This window comes from Notothenia coriiceps, unplaced genomic scaffold (assembly GCF_000735185.1).
Source record: "Notothenia coriiceps isolate Sejong01 unplaced genomic scaffold, NC01 NC01_scaffold00000339, whole genome shotgun sequence".
NCBI classification, from domain to species: Eukaryota; Metazoa; Chordata; class Actinopteri; order Perciformes; family Nototheniidae; genus Notothenia; species Notothenia coriiceps.
The window spans coordinates 21,448,423-21,467,370 of record NW_011333040.1 but is presented as its reverse complement, the minus strand read 5'-3'; the positions used below and the strand labels follow the sequence as shown (position 1 = coordinate 21,467,370).

General features: G+C 42.1%; 1 protein-coding gene across 3 annotated transcripts in view; it reads right to left on the bottom strand.

Moving 5' to 3' along the window:
* The window catches only part of xpc (xeroderma pigmentosum, complementation group C), a 36,064-nt gene extending 25,452 nt beyond the window's left edge, over window positions 1–10,612 (bottom strand). For 2 of the 3 annotated variants that reach the window (XR_798731.1, XM_010775016.1), the window contains exons 1-8: window positions 10,262–10,610; window positions 8,503–8,790; window positions 8,281–8,383; window positions 7,376–7,460; window positions 7,107–7,264; window positions 6,484–6,604; window positions 6,286–6,375; window positions 4,882–5,718 (exon numbers count right to left, since the gene is read on the bottom strand). Coding sequence is in view for 2 of the 3 variants with exons in the window: in XM_010775016.1 (XP_010773318.1) it covers window positions 4,882–5,718; window positions 6,286–6,375; window positions 6,484–6,604; window positions 7,107–7,264; window positions 7,376–7,460; window positions 8,281–8,383; window positions 8,503–8,790; window positions 10,262–10,373 (1,794 nt within the window). In the remaining variant the exon portion in view is untranslated. Of the gene's footprint in view, window positions 1–4,881; window positions 5,719–6,285; window positions 6,376–6,483; window positions 6,605–7,106; window positions 7,265–7,375; window positions 7,461–8,280; window positions 8,384–8,502; window positions 8,791–10,261 lie in introns of all 3 variants that reach the window. The other variant, XM_010775025.1, reaches the window with a different exon arrangement.
* Window positions 10,613–18,948: the final 8,336 nt, after the last annotated feature.

Below are 18,948 nucleotides of genomic sequence, written 5' to 3'. Positions count from 1 at the left end.
AAATGGGGGAAAAAAACAAAAACAAAGATTTGGAATAAAATATTCTCTCTCCACTTTAATGGGCTTCCTCTCCTAGTCTGAAGTCCGTCGCTTTTTTTAGCAAAGTGTCCTTGCGAAGTGGGAGGATGTACACAATTCCCTAAAGACAAACACAATTTATTAAAGAAACATTCTCTTCATGTCTTGAAATGTTTAATTTGAAGTTGTATAATATATGTATTGTAAATTAAGTAAAAAAAAGTAACAATGTGTGTAAATGTAATTTAACAGTAAGTAGATCACTAATACTATGTGAAAAAAAGCAACGCTTTCATGACATTTACGTTAAACTCCAATCAAAACAGCTTCCCACCAGGTTGGACATTGACGCACAGGGCCACCAATTTACTCAGGACTCAAGTGATGGATATGCGGTGCTTCATCTGTTCCTCCAAAGCCAACCCGTTTAAAAAAGGAGCGTTCCTCAGGCTAAACTTGTGTAATCCAATTAAACAAGAACGGTCTAACCTTCCCACCCAAAAAAAACTTCTGGATGCATCAGGTGCTTCTAAAACACCTTAAGGTTAAAATCTTTGTACATTTAATGACCAGGGGACATTTGTCAATTACAAACAAAAAATTTGATACCTGTGGAAACTGGCACTTTCATTTCTTAACAGTGGCTTGAATATGTTCTTATTTTTCTTTACGTTTAGAATTAAAAAAACAACTGACTGATGTCAAAAACATACTTTATGTGCAAATAATTTCTAGAAACGAAGGAAAACATGGCTTTAAAATGTCTGGTTAAAAACGCCCCAGTTAAACAAAACGTGGATTTTCTTATTAACCATTTTAATTGTGGGATCTGAGACTGCAGGGTTAAAAAATTCTTGTTGTGTGTTTCACATTCAAACCAAAATAAGGCGGCATTGGCTTTGCCGGCTTGATTTCAACTGACCTGGAGGTGACCGGGCTCTCCCTGCAGTATCCCAGGAAACGAGCTGTTCCAGGGGTAGATGGCATCCGTATTTCATGCAGGCTGCCCTTTCAGGCATTTACAGCGGGTGGTTCTTTTTTACTCGCTATTGGAGACTGGCAGAGGTTGTTTTCATTAGCCTGCTCTGGGAGCTCAGGGGGAAAAAACAGTAAAGTGTTAGACAATTAAGATGGCGGAATGAATTTGATTAAAAAACCCATATTTTAAAACCGATTCACAAAAAGTCCTCTTTTCCCCTCAATAACTTGCACGTCTTGCCCATCCTCAGATCAAGAATCAGAGAAAAAACAGGTTTATTAACCAGGTGGTTGAACACCGTTACGAAGAATTTTATTGATGTTATGGTGCATACATTAAAAAGTTAAAAAAAAAAACTCCAAGGATGAGAAACTATTAAAGATTATATAACATACAAAAGTAATATAGTTAAATACAGAAGTTTATATGAAATAGAATGGATTTCAAAATATGAATTAAATTCGGGCAGTATTTAAAAAAAAAAAACAGAACGGTTACGTTTGCTAAAAAACCCGTTAGTTATATAAGCAACGGCGGGAGGCCTCTAGCGGGGGACTTATGACGATTACTTGCCCTTGACCTTCCATTATTGGCAGCGTCAGTTGCATGACAATTAAGGTTTTTGGGAAGGATGCCCCTGTGGACCATTTCTAAGGCTAAATTCACGATGGCCCTGAGCCCAAATAGAGATTGCCTGGAAAAAATGCGCGCGACGGGAATTGACGCCGAAAGGGGTTTGGGGGGCCCTCCCGTGAAAACATTTTGGATTTTTGCAGGTCTTAAGATTTGTGTCTGGTGATTCTTGAGCTGAATATAGGTGACCCCACCACAATATTTTTACAATTTTCATTGTATTCTCATTTCCTTGTTTGTGTGTGGCTCGCTTGGCCATGCCCTGCATAGTATAATAAATTTAACTTAACTTGTTGGTCAGACAACTTTCCATCTGATGAGGCAGAAAAATGGCCTTCCCAGGATGTTAAAAAGAGAAACAATTACTTGCAGTTGTAATACTGCCAAACCAAACATTATTTACCGCTTTTATGGCCCCTGTTAAAATGTTTGTAATTGTTATCTACTTGTAAGTTGGGTCAGGATGCCCTCCTTCATCCAGAAACTGACCGAGGCAGGACCGAAGCAGGCCGAGTGCATCCGCGAAGCACAACAAATGGCGCGTTCAGAGTATCCTACCAAAAGCAATTAATTTCTTCGGTCAAAATTGGTACCGGTTCAAAGATTTAATTTCCTTTGCGCATACCGCTTCAGTTGCGCACTTATGGACAGCAAGAAGAAAGTTATGTGACAGAAAAGGGGTAGTCAATTTTATTTGTGTAACACTTATTGTTGGAGAAAGAGAGGATGTTGGGTGAATGTGGCGTTATCTGTTTGCTATGGCCTCGGTGGTTCGTGGCATGTAAAACAAATGCATAAATGCCTGCGCTTACTTTGTGGCTCAAAACCCAGTTGCAAAGCGACACTTATTGTTTAGGTCACGGTGTCTTTTAATAAGCAGGTAGTCATATCATTAGCTAAAACTAGCTGTATCTGATCGATATGGACATAAACGCGAGTGAAGTCTAATCTGACTGGAGAGAGAGATCAGCTGCTGCTGACGAGTCGACACGCAGCTCTGCATGATCACATGCAGCGGTGAGCGGAACAAAACAGGTTAGAATATCACACGTAGCTATTTTAATTACCTCTCAAACTACCTAAACTAGTTATAGATATGTTTAGTTTTACTGTCGGGTCACTCATTACTGGATCCGCGAGCTGCATGATACTGGTATAATAGATTGCCCGATCGGGCAACCAGCAGGTGAGGCTTCATGGCCCGAGCTAAATACTAGATGGCCCCGTAAGGGGCTCACTGCGCATTAGGCCCGATTAGGGGTGAACGATTAATCGATTTTAAATCGAAATCGTGATTATAAATGATGCGATTATCAAATCGCAAAGCCTGCGATTTTTTTGTACTTTTTTTTTTTACATTTTCTTATTTTGTCTTGTGTGTCAGTCATCCAATCAGAAGTGCTGTGCTCCACATGTACCAGCCATTGTTACCCAATCAGAAGTGGCCCATGACAGAAGGTGATTGATTTATCCAATGATAAAAAAAGTGCCTGCCCTTTCCAAAATGGCTTCCAATTAGGGCTGCACGATTTTGAAAAAAAAAATGTAATTGCGATTTTTCTGACAAATATGGAGCATTCATTCCTAGATGGTTTGGTGAAACAAACCATCTGAGTTAGGTAAGTAATGCTCCATCACATGTTTTACATCTGTTACAGGGTGAATATTAAACTGAAGCTTGACTTTAAAGCAACCCAACGGAAGTTTTGTGTAAGTTAAGTTCTTTCACTCGTAGCTCGGGCTGCGGGGGTGCTAGAGACGGGAGCATGTTGATGCGACCTTCCTAGCCGGAGATATGGCCGCATTATACAATAAACTTCCGTTGGGTCGCTTAAAAACAAATATCACAAATCGAATCGCAATATTTGTCAGAAAAATCGCAATTCGATTTTTTCCAAAAATCGTGCAGATCGTGCAAAATCATGTTTCTCAGGTCCCTAAGGAGCATGGGAAACCATAAGTGCATCATCTCCAAGGGGTCGGGGGGGTCAGATACCTACTGACCCACAACCCGCCTCCCCCCCCTCACCAGTCCTGTGTTGCCCCAGCAAGCACAGACGATGAGAAGGAGCCAGACATGTCCAAGAGATAACATTTTATGAAGGGGCCTGGCATTGACAAAGACGCCGCCGTGCATATGTCCTCCACACTCACGCCGTTAAATAAGGCTGTTGACACAGCCATACACTGTGTAGAGTGTGCACGGTCCCCCGTGGGGAAGGCTCTCCCCGCCTGACCGTAGGCATGTACAATGCTCTCGCAGAGCCATCCTGCCAGGCGTTTCTTGGACAGAGCTTTACCGGCCACACCACCCCCGAAGCACACAAACAGCTGTTCAGTGCGCCTAATGGCAGCCGTGCGCTCGACATAACATGCTAGCACACGCACTGGGCAGAGGAGGTGCAATTTAGCTTCCCTGTCCCCAATATGGGGTGGAAGATTAAACCGCCCAGCTGTATAGCCCTTGACCTTAAGCTCTTGGGAGCAAAGGAGGGGTTCGGTCTGAGTGTCGCCCCGCTACAGTCACCTCGGATCCACAGACAACTCGGGTGTACCGACAGAGCGGTCAGTTTTCCGTGGATACGGGGGCCCCTAGGAGATCCTCGCGGCCCTTCCTGGACAGCACGGTGAGTCCCAGCCACACGCATGACATGATTGTTCATCTGGCCACCAGTCCGAATAATCACTCTCGTCCTAAGGCGGGGGGGGCGACAAGGGACAAGGGAAATCAAGGAGACGCCCAACACACCAAGATTATTGGCCACTGCTGCCATCTGCGTACCGAGCCGGAATATTTTATCCAAATACTCCAGCATTTCCCGGTCACGAGGCAGCGGGGGCAGAGGCTTTTTCCCCTCCGCCCATCCAGCTGCTTGCAGAAGCAGATGGGCCGCCAGGCTCTCATCAAGGGGGGGCACACCGGAACCTGCTGTGTAGGAGCGGCCCTGCACCCTCAAGATAGCTGACATACCTGCCACTGGAGCCCTCGTCCTCAGTGGATGCCATCACGTCGCCTCCACATACTGCCAGATGTCTGGCAACGGGGGCGAAACGAAGGCAGGTGAAAGCTCGCATAGTGAGGTCAAGGGCAGTACCCATAGAGTCCAGTAGAGGGCGGAGCCTGTGTGAGATATAACTCACTTTCTCTCCTGCTGAAACCCTGATCCAGAGTCGCCTACTCCCTCTAGAATTCTCCCAAAACACGACCACACCAATTAATGAAAATAAAATAATAGAACCTGGAATCTCACCTCTTTTTCTTCCTTTTTGTCCCTCTCATCTTCGGGTCCCAGGAAAGGCCCTAGTGTTTCATCCCACCAATCTTCATCCACCCTCCTCTTCCTGGAAGTCGTTAACCAGGTGGGGTCGTACTTCCTCCCCAGGTCCTTCACAAAGCCGTGCCCGTCCACAGCCACCACGTAAGTCACCGGCGTTGTTGCGTTCTGTGAGCAGAGGTGAGGCAACCCGACACCCTGCTCCACGTGTACACAAACCCAGGAGGACGTTTTCTCCAGAAACACTTCCAACCACTCGTCCGCTCCAGGCCCTTTTGCCTTGTTCCCGCTTCTTTGCTTTTTCCTCATGCTTGTAATTCCTTCTTCTTTTTTGTCATCTACCTCTCGCTCATTTCCCTCCTCCTTTTCCCCCCCTCCGCTACTCCTTCTCTTTGGAGCTGCAGTGTTTTTGCTCTTGCCTTTCCTCTTTGTCCCCTTTTTGGATTTAGACCCTCCCTCTGACTCCTCACTGTCTTCCTCACTGGTCGCCTGAAACTCATCCTCATCACTGAGCCCACCCTCCTTTTCGTCCTCGTCGCTGTTACTTTCTTCCTTGTAGGTGACTTTTGAGGCGATGCTGCGGCGTTTTGAGTTCTTTGGCCTCTGCCCTCCTGATGTTATAGTCTTCTCATCCTCTTCCTTTATTGCTATAGTCTTTGCTTTCTTTCCTCCTCGGCCTCCCTTGATATTCCCCCCTCCTGCAGATCTCTTGATGCCAGGAGAGACCTTTGACTCAGGAGAGGAGTTCTTGGATGTATCCTGGCTTGTGTCTCCCTTTCCTGGGGCCCCTGGAGATGTTTTAGCCCCTTTACCCTGTAGAAAAGACAGAGAGAGGTTTTGACTATGAAAATAAGCATTAAAGACCAAATACCAGCATATATCGTGTAATTATTCAATAGTCAACACCCAGAGGCAATACGATTTATACATGTAGAATAACAGAGAGGGTGTTTTTTTATGCAACACAGCAGTTGTGTTTTATCATGACTTTTAGTTATTGGCCATCCAACTGATTATTTGAAGCATGAAGGTAGAGGACAGAATGGCCTGTACATAAAAAGTTATTGTCTGAGTGGGGCTGCAGTATTTACATCAGATTCCTCTAAAGGGCTAGAACAGTTATCTAAATAGTTAACACTGTAATAAACCATATTTAAATCCGTCTTAATGTACAATATTTAATTTTACATTCTGTTCTTGTATAGATCAGATTCTATTTACGTGTATAGACTTCTTGAACTACTTCTTTTTGGATTTTATTATATATTTTGCATTGTTGGAGGAGCTCGGGTCATAAGATTTTCATTGCCATTTCTACACTGTAGCTTATGACAATGAAACCTTTGAATCTTGAATCTTTGAAAAAACTGATTCACGTACCTTGGCTGATGGGGCTTTGAGAGGAATCGGCTGCAAAGAAATAACCAATCGGCAGAAGAGCTGCAGAGACCTCAGGACCAACAGGAACATCTGCAGCAAACACAAAGGAGCAGAATTATGTATCCACTTTATTTTAACTTCTTATGTTAACTCAAAGTCTGACAATTAATTGGATTATTCCTGTGCCAAAATACCAACATGAGTCATCTCCTGGTGGTCTCTGCCCGACAGGCTGGCCAGACGTCTCTCCAGCAGAGCCCGGGGGTCTGGACGCTCCTCACAGGAAAGACTGGGGTTGAGGGTGAATGTTGCTCTAAACCTGGGGAGGGGAGGAGAGGAAGAGACGGAAAATAAGAAATGCAATGAGTATCTTTTCCCCTTAATGACCAAGTTGCTGCACATTATCCCGCTTATCACACGGCCAGATACTAAACAAACTAACGACTCGACTCCCAATATTAATTGAAATGATTGTATTGACTTAAAAATGATCGTGTTTCTTCCGCGAAGAAAAAAACCTTAGATCCACAGCGCACCAACAGCTGGAACTGCGACAAGAACAACTTTACGGCAGCACTGTCCAAGTCTGTTCACAGTTTCTGATCCACTAACAAGTCCTTAAACAATGCCAGTTCCTGTTAGTGTTTACTTCCTGTCTGCCTTCTTCTGGTGATTTATCGGACGTCCAGAACTCCGTCTTTTATCTTTTTTTCCTTTCTCTCCCTTGATAAAGTTACTTATTAACTTACACATTCTAAGGTAAAAAAAAGCATATTTAGGCATTACTATACGCTTTATAATTTACTCTGTCAAGCACACACCATTTGAGCAGTCCAGAGAGGTAGTTTTGGTCGATGCGTTCCTTGGCGACCATGCTGTAGTGTGTGGGCAGCAGCGACAGAGTGATGGCCAGCAGGTCGGGTTCACTGCACAGACTGCTGCGGAACATCCCCCCCGCTATCAGGCACATCAGGTGGACCTAATGGACCAATCAGAGGGTGGCAATGAGCAAACGCTAACTGTACTGACTTCAAATTAGGATTACGATTACAGGGATAAGAAGAATATGTATTATTTTGTGAGTTTTTACCTTGTGTGTATCTACCAGCACATCCTTCTTGATTTTGTTCATCATCCGCCTCAGATACGTCTCAAACTCCGCCTGTCTCTTTTTCCTGGACAATGGGAAATCATGATTATTCTTAAAACAGATTGAATACTCTCCATAGTAGGACTTAGCCATTTTGAAAAAGAAATGTAATTGCCATTATCATGACTGATATTGAAGTTGTGATGGGATTCACGATGTTGGTGGGACATTCTCATTTGAACAGACAAACAATATGAAAGCAGACAGGGTCATTCTGGGCAAAACGAAATGCTTACTACTTTGTAGAAAATATTATACATAATATATTATACATACATACAATACGTACTTGCACACACATCTATACAATCGTATACACATTTATCTCCTTAGATGATCCAACAGTATGTGCATATGTGTATACATATGTAGGCATGTAGGGCTAACAAAGACAGGGTTACATCATATTTTCAGTGTCTTTGGGCCACTTTGTAGGGACATTCTCATTTCAATTAAAAATTAGCATTAAAAGGAAAAAGTGTGTGTTTTTTGTACTGTTTTTTAAGCATGGCGAGTAATTTATAAGCGGGACTTCTCTGTGGCACTACATTACTATTTTCAGAATTGCATTTTGACATACGTTTTGCCGACATTTAATTTTAACAAATATTACGCCCTCTTTGATTGGATATTGAAATAGTCCATATTGCAATTTTGGCAAAATCCAGATAAGATGCAATGTGTTTGCAGGTTCAAAATAGTCAAATTCAGGACTTGAGATACATTTTAATAAAATCAGTCCGCAGGACTTAAGGAGCACTTGAAAATGAATAACTGGACATAGAAAACTAATCATTTTTAAACTAACACAGATAATCTTTAATACAACACAAATGTCCACTTACTTTTTCCTGACCTCTGAGGTCTCAATCTCAATCTCTATCTCAACCGGCTGAGTGGGCAGGACGGGCTCCGACGGACCAGGTGGACCCAATGGCCCGGAGAGCTCTGATCAACAAAGAAAAAATTATTTTAACACTTCAGTTTTCCACTGTCCTGCCAGAATTCTTGTCACCTTTGTGGAGAATAAAAATGTATGCACTATTTTCTTATAATCTCTCACTTACCCTCCACTTCCTCCCAATCGTCCACGTCTTCCTCACTGCCCTCCTCCTCTTGCTCTGTTTTCATGATTTTCATCGTAATGTCAGGCGCTGCTGAGGTCAACATGTTACAGTCATCTTCACTGTCAGTCTCCTTTTTTACCGCCGACTGGAAGTATTTGCTGGTTTTGACAGCAGTGGTTGTTCTAGACGTGTCGGATATTTTTTTTTCTGCTCTTCGTTTTGTGGAGGAATGTGGTTTGGGTTGGACCTTCCTTTTGATCTCATCCTCTTCCTGTTTGATGCCATTACCTTAAAAACACAGAGAAGTAGTTTTAAATACAGTGATGGGGTTATGGTTAAGACTGAGAAGATTAAAGGTTTGGCTTCAAGTCTTTCACTTCACAATCTTTCTTTCCTTAAAAAGCTGACATCTTTGTGAGTAATTATATTTGTGTGTTTTATATACTCTGCATTTTCTGAAGAACAGCAATGCCTAAATGTGCATTTCAACTGTGACAAAAGCAGAGAGGCACATACAAAAATGATTGAATAAATAAGATAAACATAGAAATTAGAAAGGCCCACAGACAAGGATTATGGACAAGATACAAAAATGTAACATGTAACAACTCAGAGAGACTCAGGGGGATATAAAAAGGAACATGTATGTATGCATATGTATGGTGCATGCATACACATGTGCAAACTTAATACAAATGTTCCTCTGGTTTCACACATACAATAACATGTTCCTTGTTTTGATAAAGTGGAGCACAGATGTGTATGTGGGCCAGCAGATCCACTCCAGCAGCCATGCATTTCACCCGAACGAGCACCTGCACTCAACCTGCTCAAAAGTTATCTGGTGGCAACAACAGCCATGTATGAATAAAATGTAAATACTGAAAAAGTGTTGTATGTTGTACCACTGAAGACCCCCTATGATCAGTTTGACATTTCGTAGATGAGAACCACATAATGGTCATAATAAAGTTATTACGTTCTCAAAAGATTCAGCATTATTCAATGGACAGAAAATTAGAAGCTATCCAAATTGATAAACGGTTATTCATTCAAGTGCTTTTTCAAGTAAAAAAACTGCTGAGAAACTGCTCTCATGTCAAGAAGCATCACATCAGTGCATGCACTGCTTCGTCCAATCAGTGAGCGATACACAGTAAGGGGGCGGGGCGAGTGTCTGAGGATTTCATCGGAGGATGGTCTGGTGGTTCCTCGATTATAGCTCCTCCATTATCGCTCCTCGCTCCTCCATTATCGCTCCTCCGACAAAAATAAGGCCATTGGGACGCTACTCAAGATGGCGCAGACAAATAAACTTTCGGTGAGACCGAGACCGAGGAGCGAGGAAATGAAATATAAGAGAAGTGAGAAAGGCCCGAGGAGTCGAGGAGGGGGATTTGATGAAATGAGAAAGGGCCATTACAACAATGCCGCGCAGTGAGAATTCTAGTCTGCAATAACATCAGACATAATTAATAACATTTAAACCGTAGAAAACAGGATGGATTTAGCAGAACACAATTATTCTTCTAAATCAAAACTTTATTTCATTCAAGCTCAGGGTAACATAGACACACACCCCTCTACTGCCAAGACACGCCAACGGACTGCTTTATTTACAATCCGTGATCTCATTAGCAGGATAAACGTCGTTTCCCTTTCATTTTCTGATGCAAACTTCACACATCCTTAGCAACACAAAAGCAGAATGTAAATGTATCTAAATGGGGCTAAATGCATAAATCCTGACTTTTCATACCTGGATCTTTCTTCTTCTCTCTCGCTTTGGCTCCGCAGCCCTTCTTCAGAACCAGCTTCAGTTTCTTTGTACCGGCCTCTGTCTCTGCTGCACCCCCTCTCCGCTTTGCCATGCTGTCGGTCTTTTTAAGATAAAAAATACTTTATTTAATAGTATAAATGTATTCTGGCAGAGACAAGACCGGTGGAAGTCCCTCAGCTCTCCACATGGTGTTGTATAAACCCAGGGAAACAGCAGTTATCCAACAATTCACTCAGCAGCTTTCATAACAAGAAACAGCACTTGCAGTCGGGACTGACGTCACTTCCGCTCCTTCTTCTTCTTCTTCTTCCCTAGTTTTTCTGGAGGTCTAAAACTGTCAACTGGAGACCAGCATGGCTTCTGCTTTATAACTACTGTATTTACAGGCTAAGCAAGTACATTTCAAATGTGTACATAACCTGATAATTATGCAGTAGATATGTTTTAAGATTTTGATATTTCTTTTTTTTAACAATGTATTTCTTTGTCTTTAGTTTGCAAATTGCATAACATTGTACTTTGAGAACCAGTAACAAAAAACACAGCAAACAATTTGTCTATCTTATTCTTTCCCCTAACCATATTCATGTCTTACTAGAGATATAAAAAGGGCTAAATTAATAAATAATTTAATTAATAATAATCAAACTAATTATGAATTAAGTGTAATTTTTTTAAATTATGTAATCAAAATAATGCAAAATGTTCTCACATTTATTCGATTGTGAATATCTCACAGCTCTTGTATCTTGCAGTTGGATTCTAATTTTTTTAAGCAACTCATTTATTAATATAATAAACCAGGAGATGGGGGTCTTGAATATCTGAATTATTCAGTTTTATTTTTACATTTCTTTCTTTATTTCACAAAACCTCTGACCAAACATGTTTATATACGTTTATGCATATATGGAATTGATTTTTAATATTCTCATGTTATGCTCTTCATATTTAACTGTATCACTTATCTGTTTTGTATATGCTGCTTTATTGTTTACCTTGATTTTGTGTATATTACATTATTGTATTTACAAATTAAACAGCTAACATTTCACAAATGTCATTAATAGATTTTTTAACGGCTGTAATACCGCATTAAGGACAGTGAGGGGCAATGTTGTGCAACATCATGAAGCTCAACCTTAACAAGTCACACGTTTCCAAGAGTCAGTTATGACAGGTAGAGTGTTTGCATTAAAACCTACATACATCAGGTTTTTATAAAAAAGACAACCATGTCTTACGGAGGGCTAACTATCTGTGAAAATAGTGTCGGTTTATTTTTTTATTTGAAGCCTTTAGCCATAGAGGCATATGTAATGATTTAAACACGAGAACAGTCTAATCACTAGATCCACAATATTAAAGACTGCTATCCTTAAAGGACCATACCAGATTATGAAACATTTTGTTATGTTTGGAGTTTAATAAAGTTTACAGCTCGAGGTCAGAGCCCCAATCACATGACAAAAATGAACTCTGACGTAAGTGATAGAATATCATTTATGAGGACTTGAGTTTTAAAATGTCTTGTATGTCCATGATTTGTGTCAATTTTTTTATAAATCTTTCTTTTTGAGAGTCTAGAAGATTAAAGACAGAAGATCATCTAATGCTGTATCAGATGTGTCAGTCAGTCTATTATTTGTATTCTATTTGACTTAGTGAATGTATGTTTCTGTGCTTTCATGGAAAATATTGCGACAAGCCTTTTCACTGATGTGATTCTGTTCTTTAATGAAGGTATTATAAATAAAGAGTGGCTTTTTTTATCGAAGTGCAGCATCACAATGTCTCAGTCTCACCTCTTAAACCAAAACACGTTCTATTTGACTCACATCAGACCTGCGTGGGTTTTCTCACAAACATGTCAGGAGGCCCTCAAACTCATCTGTCTCCAGACATCAGTATGTGGCTATAGTCATCTTCCACCCTGTGCATGCTGGGATAATTTCTTCATCCCACTGGGACCCTGAATAAGGATTAAGTGGGTAAAAGACCATGACCAAATGAGTTCTTGTGACGGGTCTGTGTGATTCCCCTGCCACGAGTTATGCCTCTTCAGTCTGAATCAATTCAATTCACTTCAGTTCAATTTAACGTTCATTCTGCTGTGATGTGATCCGTATCGATCATGTTGAGTCTCTCTGGCAGATGTGTGTGTTTCACTTCAGAGAGCTGTCTGTGAGCTGATACAGTTTACAGACAGCTTCAGACTGACTCGCTGCAGTATGGTGGCCTGGTGGGACCATTTCTGTCATGAGTGTGCATTAAACATGCATCCATACATATGCATACCGACTGCATGCACATGCATAAATGAATGCATGCTTATTATGTGTGCAGTGCATGTGCGTCCATATTTCTGTGACAGGTTTCCGCTCCATGGTCTCCTGGATGTGTGCATGCATTTAATGCCTTCTGTGAGCATGTAGGCTCTCCCAAGAGTGCTTAAACATAAAGTCGTGAGTGTGTGTGAGTGTGTGTGTGTGTTTATGTGAGGTGACAGAGCTTAAATCCATGGTCCAGTGCGCTGTGCTCCCAGCGCGGTGCATGGCTTCCATCCCTATATGAACCATCAGTACAGTCAGATAGGAATAAAAAGCCATACAGCGCACTAGGCATTAGGAAGACTGGATTTTGAGAGCAAGGACACACGCACACACACACACACACACACACACACACACACACACACACACACACACACACACACACACACACACACACACACACATATATATATATATGAGAAAAAGCAGGTCATTAAAATAAAACCCCTGGGGGCTGCAAAACTGGAAAATGGAAAAACAGCAGGTGAAATATATTGACATCCAGTTAGGAAGAAAGGGAGCTGGGCCCTGCATACTGAGTATACTGGGAATATTGCATCATACTGGGCCAAGGACTGCCCAGGGGGCATGGTGTGTGAGTCAGAGGGAGAGCACGTGCATGGATGAGTGGTGCTGCCCGATGCTGAGGTGTGGCAACAGGTGTGGCACGGCTTTTCATCCCCACAGTGTTGTCTCCGAAGCAGCTAGATTTCCAACTGCGCAGCTCTTGGCTCATTGGGACCAAACAGAGATACCCTGGTATAAGACTTTTTCTAAGAATTTGAAGAAACTTGAACCTGTTAACCTTCACAAGCTGCCATTTTTTGGATGTTGCGGCCACAAAACAAAATACAATTTTATTGTTGATTTTCCCTCCTGGTATTTCCTTTTGAACCCCTATCTCTTCCTATTATACTCTTCCTTTTAACTAAAAGTACATCCCTTTACAAGACCTCCATTTTTTCCAAGGGCGCAAATAAAACACGTGGTTTGCACAGCAGAACAAGTGTTGTAACCTATGCACATACCTGTTCCCTTAAAGGATTGCTAAACTTAAATAAGATAGAATGAAAGAAAGACACATGAACACTCATTCACATGCCAAGGCAAAAGCTAAATCAAAAAGTGTAACAGTGTCCACTAAAATGCACTGATACATGACAAATATTGGATATGGTAAGATAAAAAAAATCTATTATTCACCAAATAGATTTTGGTCCAATTTAGTTTATTTAATACTCTCGAGAGGCTCTTCACACATATTCTAAAGCTAAAGCGATGTCAATTCTTTAAAAAAAAAGATTTAAACATGGTTTTCTTTTTTGGAAAAATATCACTCCTTCGTCAAGATTACGGAACAAGATTTGTTATCTTGTATCAGTGTAAATCTTACTGTTGGATTAATCTTTTAAAAAAAAAATTGCTCTTCAACAGGGGAGGAGGGGTCAACTCTTTCTCCAATGAGCTCAGTAGCACCTGTTGTCCTATTGGATAGAATCCACATGCCGCCAACTTAACACATTTTTATCAAACCAAAACAAAAAAAACCTTTAAGAGAGAATGATGATTTCAAAGAACAACTCAAGAATCACATATTTGCAGTCGACCAGTCCACATTTAGCACCTGAATAATGGAACTAAGAAAGCAGATGTTAAGGTTGGTAAGATAATCAATGAAAAGGACCAATGTGAGGGTTAAGTGCAATGTATTTCTTTAAATACAAAATAATCCCTCTACCTGAAATAGCCCCCATACCCTGTTCTGCCCTGCATTCTTGGTTCTTAAAAGGTCCATGAAAGACTTGGAAAAGGTATTGGATTTAAACTAGAAAATAACCCCCTACATGTCTAGAGAAAGGTATTTTATTATTGTTTCCTAAAGAATGAAACCATTCATGTCGCCCCTTAAGAGACTTCACAACTTTAAGGAGTGGATATGAAATAAATCCAATTACCGAGCTGTCAATCAAGACGCTAATTAGTGCGACTCCGGCAGACTAAGTGGCATCGAAGCTGGAAATTCAGAATAGAGGCGGCGAGACAGACACAGGAAAATAAAATAAATAATCACATCAAAACGGACCAATTCGTCGCTGAAAGCATAACAATTACCGCAAATAACCGTCCTCAGACGCTTCCTCACAAAACCTCTACACTGGCTGCTGCTATTTCTGGATCACAGACGAGCAGCTCGTAAAAAAAAAAAAAAGGATTGAAGAAGAAGCGAGCATCCATGCATCCGAGCCGGGACACCGCGAGCCCTCCTCTATGCCCCCCTGCGCCCTGCCGCCGGGCTGCCGGAGCAGACAGGGTCCGGCTTCAAACAGGTGGCCCCAGGCTCGTGCTTGTGCTTGAGGCCTGAGCAACTGTCCAGGATGTTAGTTTGTCCCCTGCTCGCTCGTCTTGTCCAAAGAGAAGAAGTGATGCTGCCGCTGCCACCGGTGGATATGTGGAGTTTGATCGCCCCTTTACGCATCTGTGCGTATTTCCATTCAGCGGCAGAGGCAAACAGAGAGAGCTAGTGAGAGAGAGTGAGGGGAGAGAGTGAGGGGAGAGAGAGAGAGGTGTGGTGGAAAAGGAGAGGAGGAGGGGAATGGGGGGGTTGAGGTAACAAAAGCCCCTGAGTGAGGAGGAGCCAATGAAAAAAAAGAGGGATGAGAGAAAAGGGAGAGGGGAAAAAAGGAAAAATAATCAAGGAGGGGGCATCATCATACCTGAACAGGGGACCCCCCTCCGTGTGTGTGTGTGTGTGTGTGTGTGTGTGTGTGTGTGTGTGTGTGTGTGTGTGTACAGTGTATGTGCGTGTGTGTGTGGAGACAGACACAGGGTGACAGGGGGTGTTAGGGAGGGGAGGCTTATGTCCCCTCAGTGACGCGCTGTGTTAATAAAAGCTGTGCAGAGGGGCTGAATAAGGCTCTTTTCTGTCTCATTCAAATACGCCAGAAAGCACTTTCATTCTACTGATAAAGTAGAGAGAGAGAGAGTGTGTGTGTACGGTGGCACGGTGGAGCGAGGGAATGTGTGATTGTGTGTGTGTGTGTGTGTGTGTGTGTGTGTGTGTGTGTGTGTGTGTGTGTGTGTGTGTGTGTGTGTGTGTCCATGTGTTTGCCCTGTCTCTCGCTCTGTCTCCTTCACTGGCATTTACACTGTGAGCAGCCAGACAAACAGACGGCTTGGTGTACAGACAGCCGATAAACACAAGCCCCAATGTCAGACAAATGTAAGGATGGAAAATAAAAAAGGGAAAGCCAAATCAAGTTGTGCGCGTGCAATAAAAGGTTTAAGACAGGACAGAAGCAGGTGAACCAGTCAGGAGACCATGAGCTGAAAATAGATTTACAGTCACTGGCATCCTGTTTTCAAAGATAGATGAGGGCTATCAAAAGGGACGTAGTCTAAAATGTATACAGACAAGAGATGGACAGGGAAGAAGAAAAGAGGTGAAAAGGGTATGAAAAACAGAGAAAAAGAGAGGGAATTTGGAACACTTCACAGGGATAAAGTGGAAATACTTGCTCTGAATCGCCCCTTCCTCCTCCTCCTCCTCCTGTTCTCAGGGGCTCGGCTGGAGTTGCATTCCAACGCGTCGCTCTCAATCCCCGTTACTCCCGGCAACACAGTTCCTTGATCTGGTCCCACGTCATGCCGGGCAGAGGAGGAGGGAGGAGGAGGAGGGGGAGGAGGAGGAGGGGGAGGAGGTGAAGGTGGGAGCCTGAGGGGGGTGAAGTTGAAGACAGGATTGATGGTTAAATGGTTAAGAAGTGGGGAGACTGTGAAGGAGAACAAGGAGTAGGTTAAGATGAAGGGAAGGAAACGCAAGGGAAGGCAAAGGAGGTGACAGAGGACATGAGAGGGAAAGAGAATAGAGGAGAATTGATGGGGGGGCGATCGAGAGAAAGGGCATATGAGCTGGTGAGAGAAAGGGAAAGATGGAGGGGTGAGAAAAAGGAGAAGCACATTTGTGTTGGAGGAGGAATAGGGAGAGGAGACAAGGCAATAGAAAATGAAATATCCCATTGGAGCACTAATGAAGTAACACCCCCGCCCCTTCCCCAAGAGATTATAATAAAATTGAAAAAGTTAAATTACTGTTAAGGAACATTTGCTCCTGTAAAGGCCATTAAAGTCATGGGGTTGTTCCGAGCTGCCTTGTTTAATAAGGTTAAATAAACCCAAGTTAAATAGAGTGTAAGAGATACATTGATATACAAAAAAATTATTGAGATGTGATTGTCACATGGGTGAGGTCGCCAGAAAAACCAGACATGTGGGTTGCTAAAAACACACTTCAATGTTTCAATGATCAGAATAGCCAGAACATTTATTCTTCAGCACGCGATTATAAAACATGTTCATGACAACTTGGTTTAATGCAGTATTTAATCACATTGATTAATTCAAGGTGTTATTTATTTAATGATCTAAGCATGATTTAAGGATAAGCATAATTCTGTAATCTTTGATCACTTTAGTAATGTTCAACCCCAGCTGTCTGAAAGCCAATATCATTAAAGGTGACCTATCATGCAAAATGCACTTTAGTAGGTCTTTTATACATGAATATGTGTCTGCCAAGGCACACAGGGGATAGGCACCAAGTGTCAGAAAACACAACCCTCATTTTCCTCCATACCCAAATCTCTTAAAAAGGGGCTGCAACGGATATGATACAGACTGATCCAGATTTGAACACTTCTATGACGTCACAGAAGTGGCGCTACGGCTATTGGGCCAACTCCACCAATCAGGAGGAGACAGCCACGGACATAGCCGTTCGAAAGCGCTGGAGACGCTGTAGTACATATGCCAGGCCTGTAGATGGTGCTGCTCTCACAGAATCAGCCCATGCAAAGACAGTGTTAAATTGAGCGAAATGAGGAATGGCTAAAATGCATGATCTGTTTGGTATTTTGAAAAATAAAAAGTATAAATAGGCCTTATATACAGTTGCAAGAAAAAGTATGTGAACCCTTTGGAATTACCTGGATTTCTGCATAAGTTGGTCATAAAATGTGTTCTGATCTGCACGTTTGAAGTTTGCAAAAGAGCACCTGGATGTTCCACAGCACTATTGGCAAAATATTCTGTGGACAGATGAAACCAAAGTTTGAGTTGTTTGGAAGGAACACACAATGCTACGTGGTGGAAAAAAAGGCACAGCACAGCCAACATCAAAAGCCTCATCGCCAACTGTGAAGTTATGGTGGAGGGGTATCATGGTTTGGGGCTGCTTTGCTGCCTCAGGGCTCTGGACAAGATTGCCATCATCGACGGAAAATGATTCTCCAAGTTATCAAGGCATTTGCTGGAGACTTAAGGGCCATCGGTCCACCAATTGAAGCTCAACATAAGATGGGTGATGCAATCAGGACAAGACCAAAGCCAGAAGTAAAATCAACAAGAAGGCTTCACAGAAGAAATACGCCTTCTGGAGTGGGCCCAGTCAGAGTCCTGACCTCAACCCAAATTGAGATGCTGTGGCATTGGACCTCAAGAGAGCGATTCACACCAGACATGCCAAGAATATTGCTGAACTGAAACAGTTTTTAAAGAGGAATGGTCCAAAATTCCTCCTGGACCATTGTGCAGGTCTGATATGCAACTATAGGAACGTGTTGGTTGAGGGTATTGCTGCCAAAGGAGGGTCAACCAGTTCATTAAATCAAGGGTTTCACTACTTTTCCACCCTGCACTGTGAATGTTTACATGGTGTGTTCAATAAAAACATTCAAAACATTAATTGTTTAGTGTGGTTTTAGCTAAACGCAGACTGTGTTTGCTATTGTGTGAAACTTAGATGAAGATCTGAACACATTTTATGACCAATTTATGCAGAAAATTCAGGTAGTTCCAAGGGTTCACATTACTTTTCTTGTTATGAGGTATGGTCCTACATATATTATTCAATTAGCATGCAATGATAGGTCCACTTTAGTTAAATGTCCAAACATGTAGTGCGCAAGGCAAATATATATTTTGCAAGTGTGCCATCAGAATCAGAAGCAGATCGGAATTACCAAGAATACTTTATTACCAAGTAGTTTAAACATAACAGGGAATTTGCCTTTTGGGTATATGTGGTGCATACAAAGCAGAAAGAAGAATGCGTTAGCAAATGGAAGCATAAGGTCTTTATGGCTTCGCCTGACTCCAAGCACTCTCCTTTTAGTTTTCTGGAGAGTTCTCCAACAGTACAGTTTGGGCCGAACACCCAGGAAAACCACCGCAATTAGACGAGCAAGAGTAAATACATTAAAACCAACCAAAAAAACCTGCCAAATGTTGCTAACTCTTAGTAGCTAGCGCTATTAGCTCCAAAAGTCTCTAAATTTA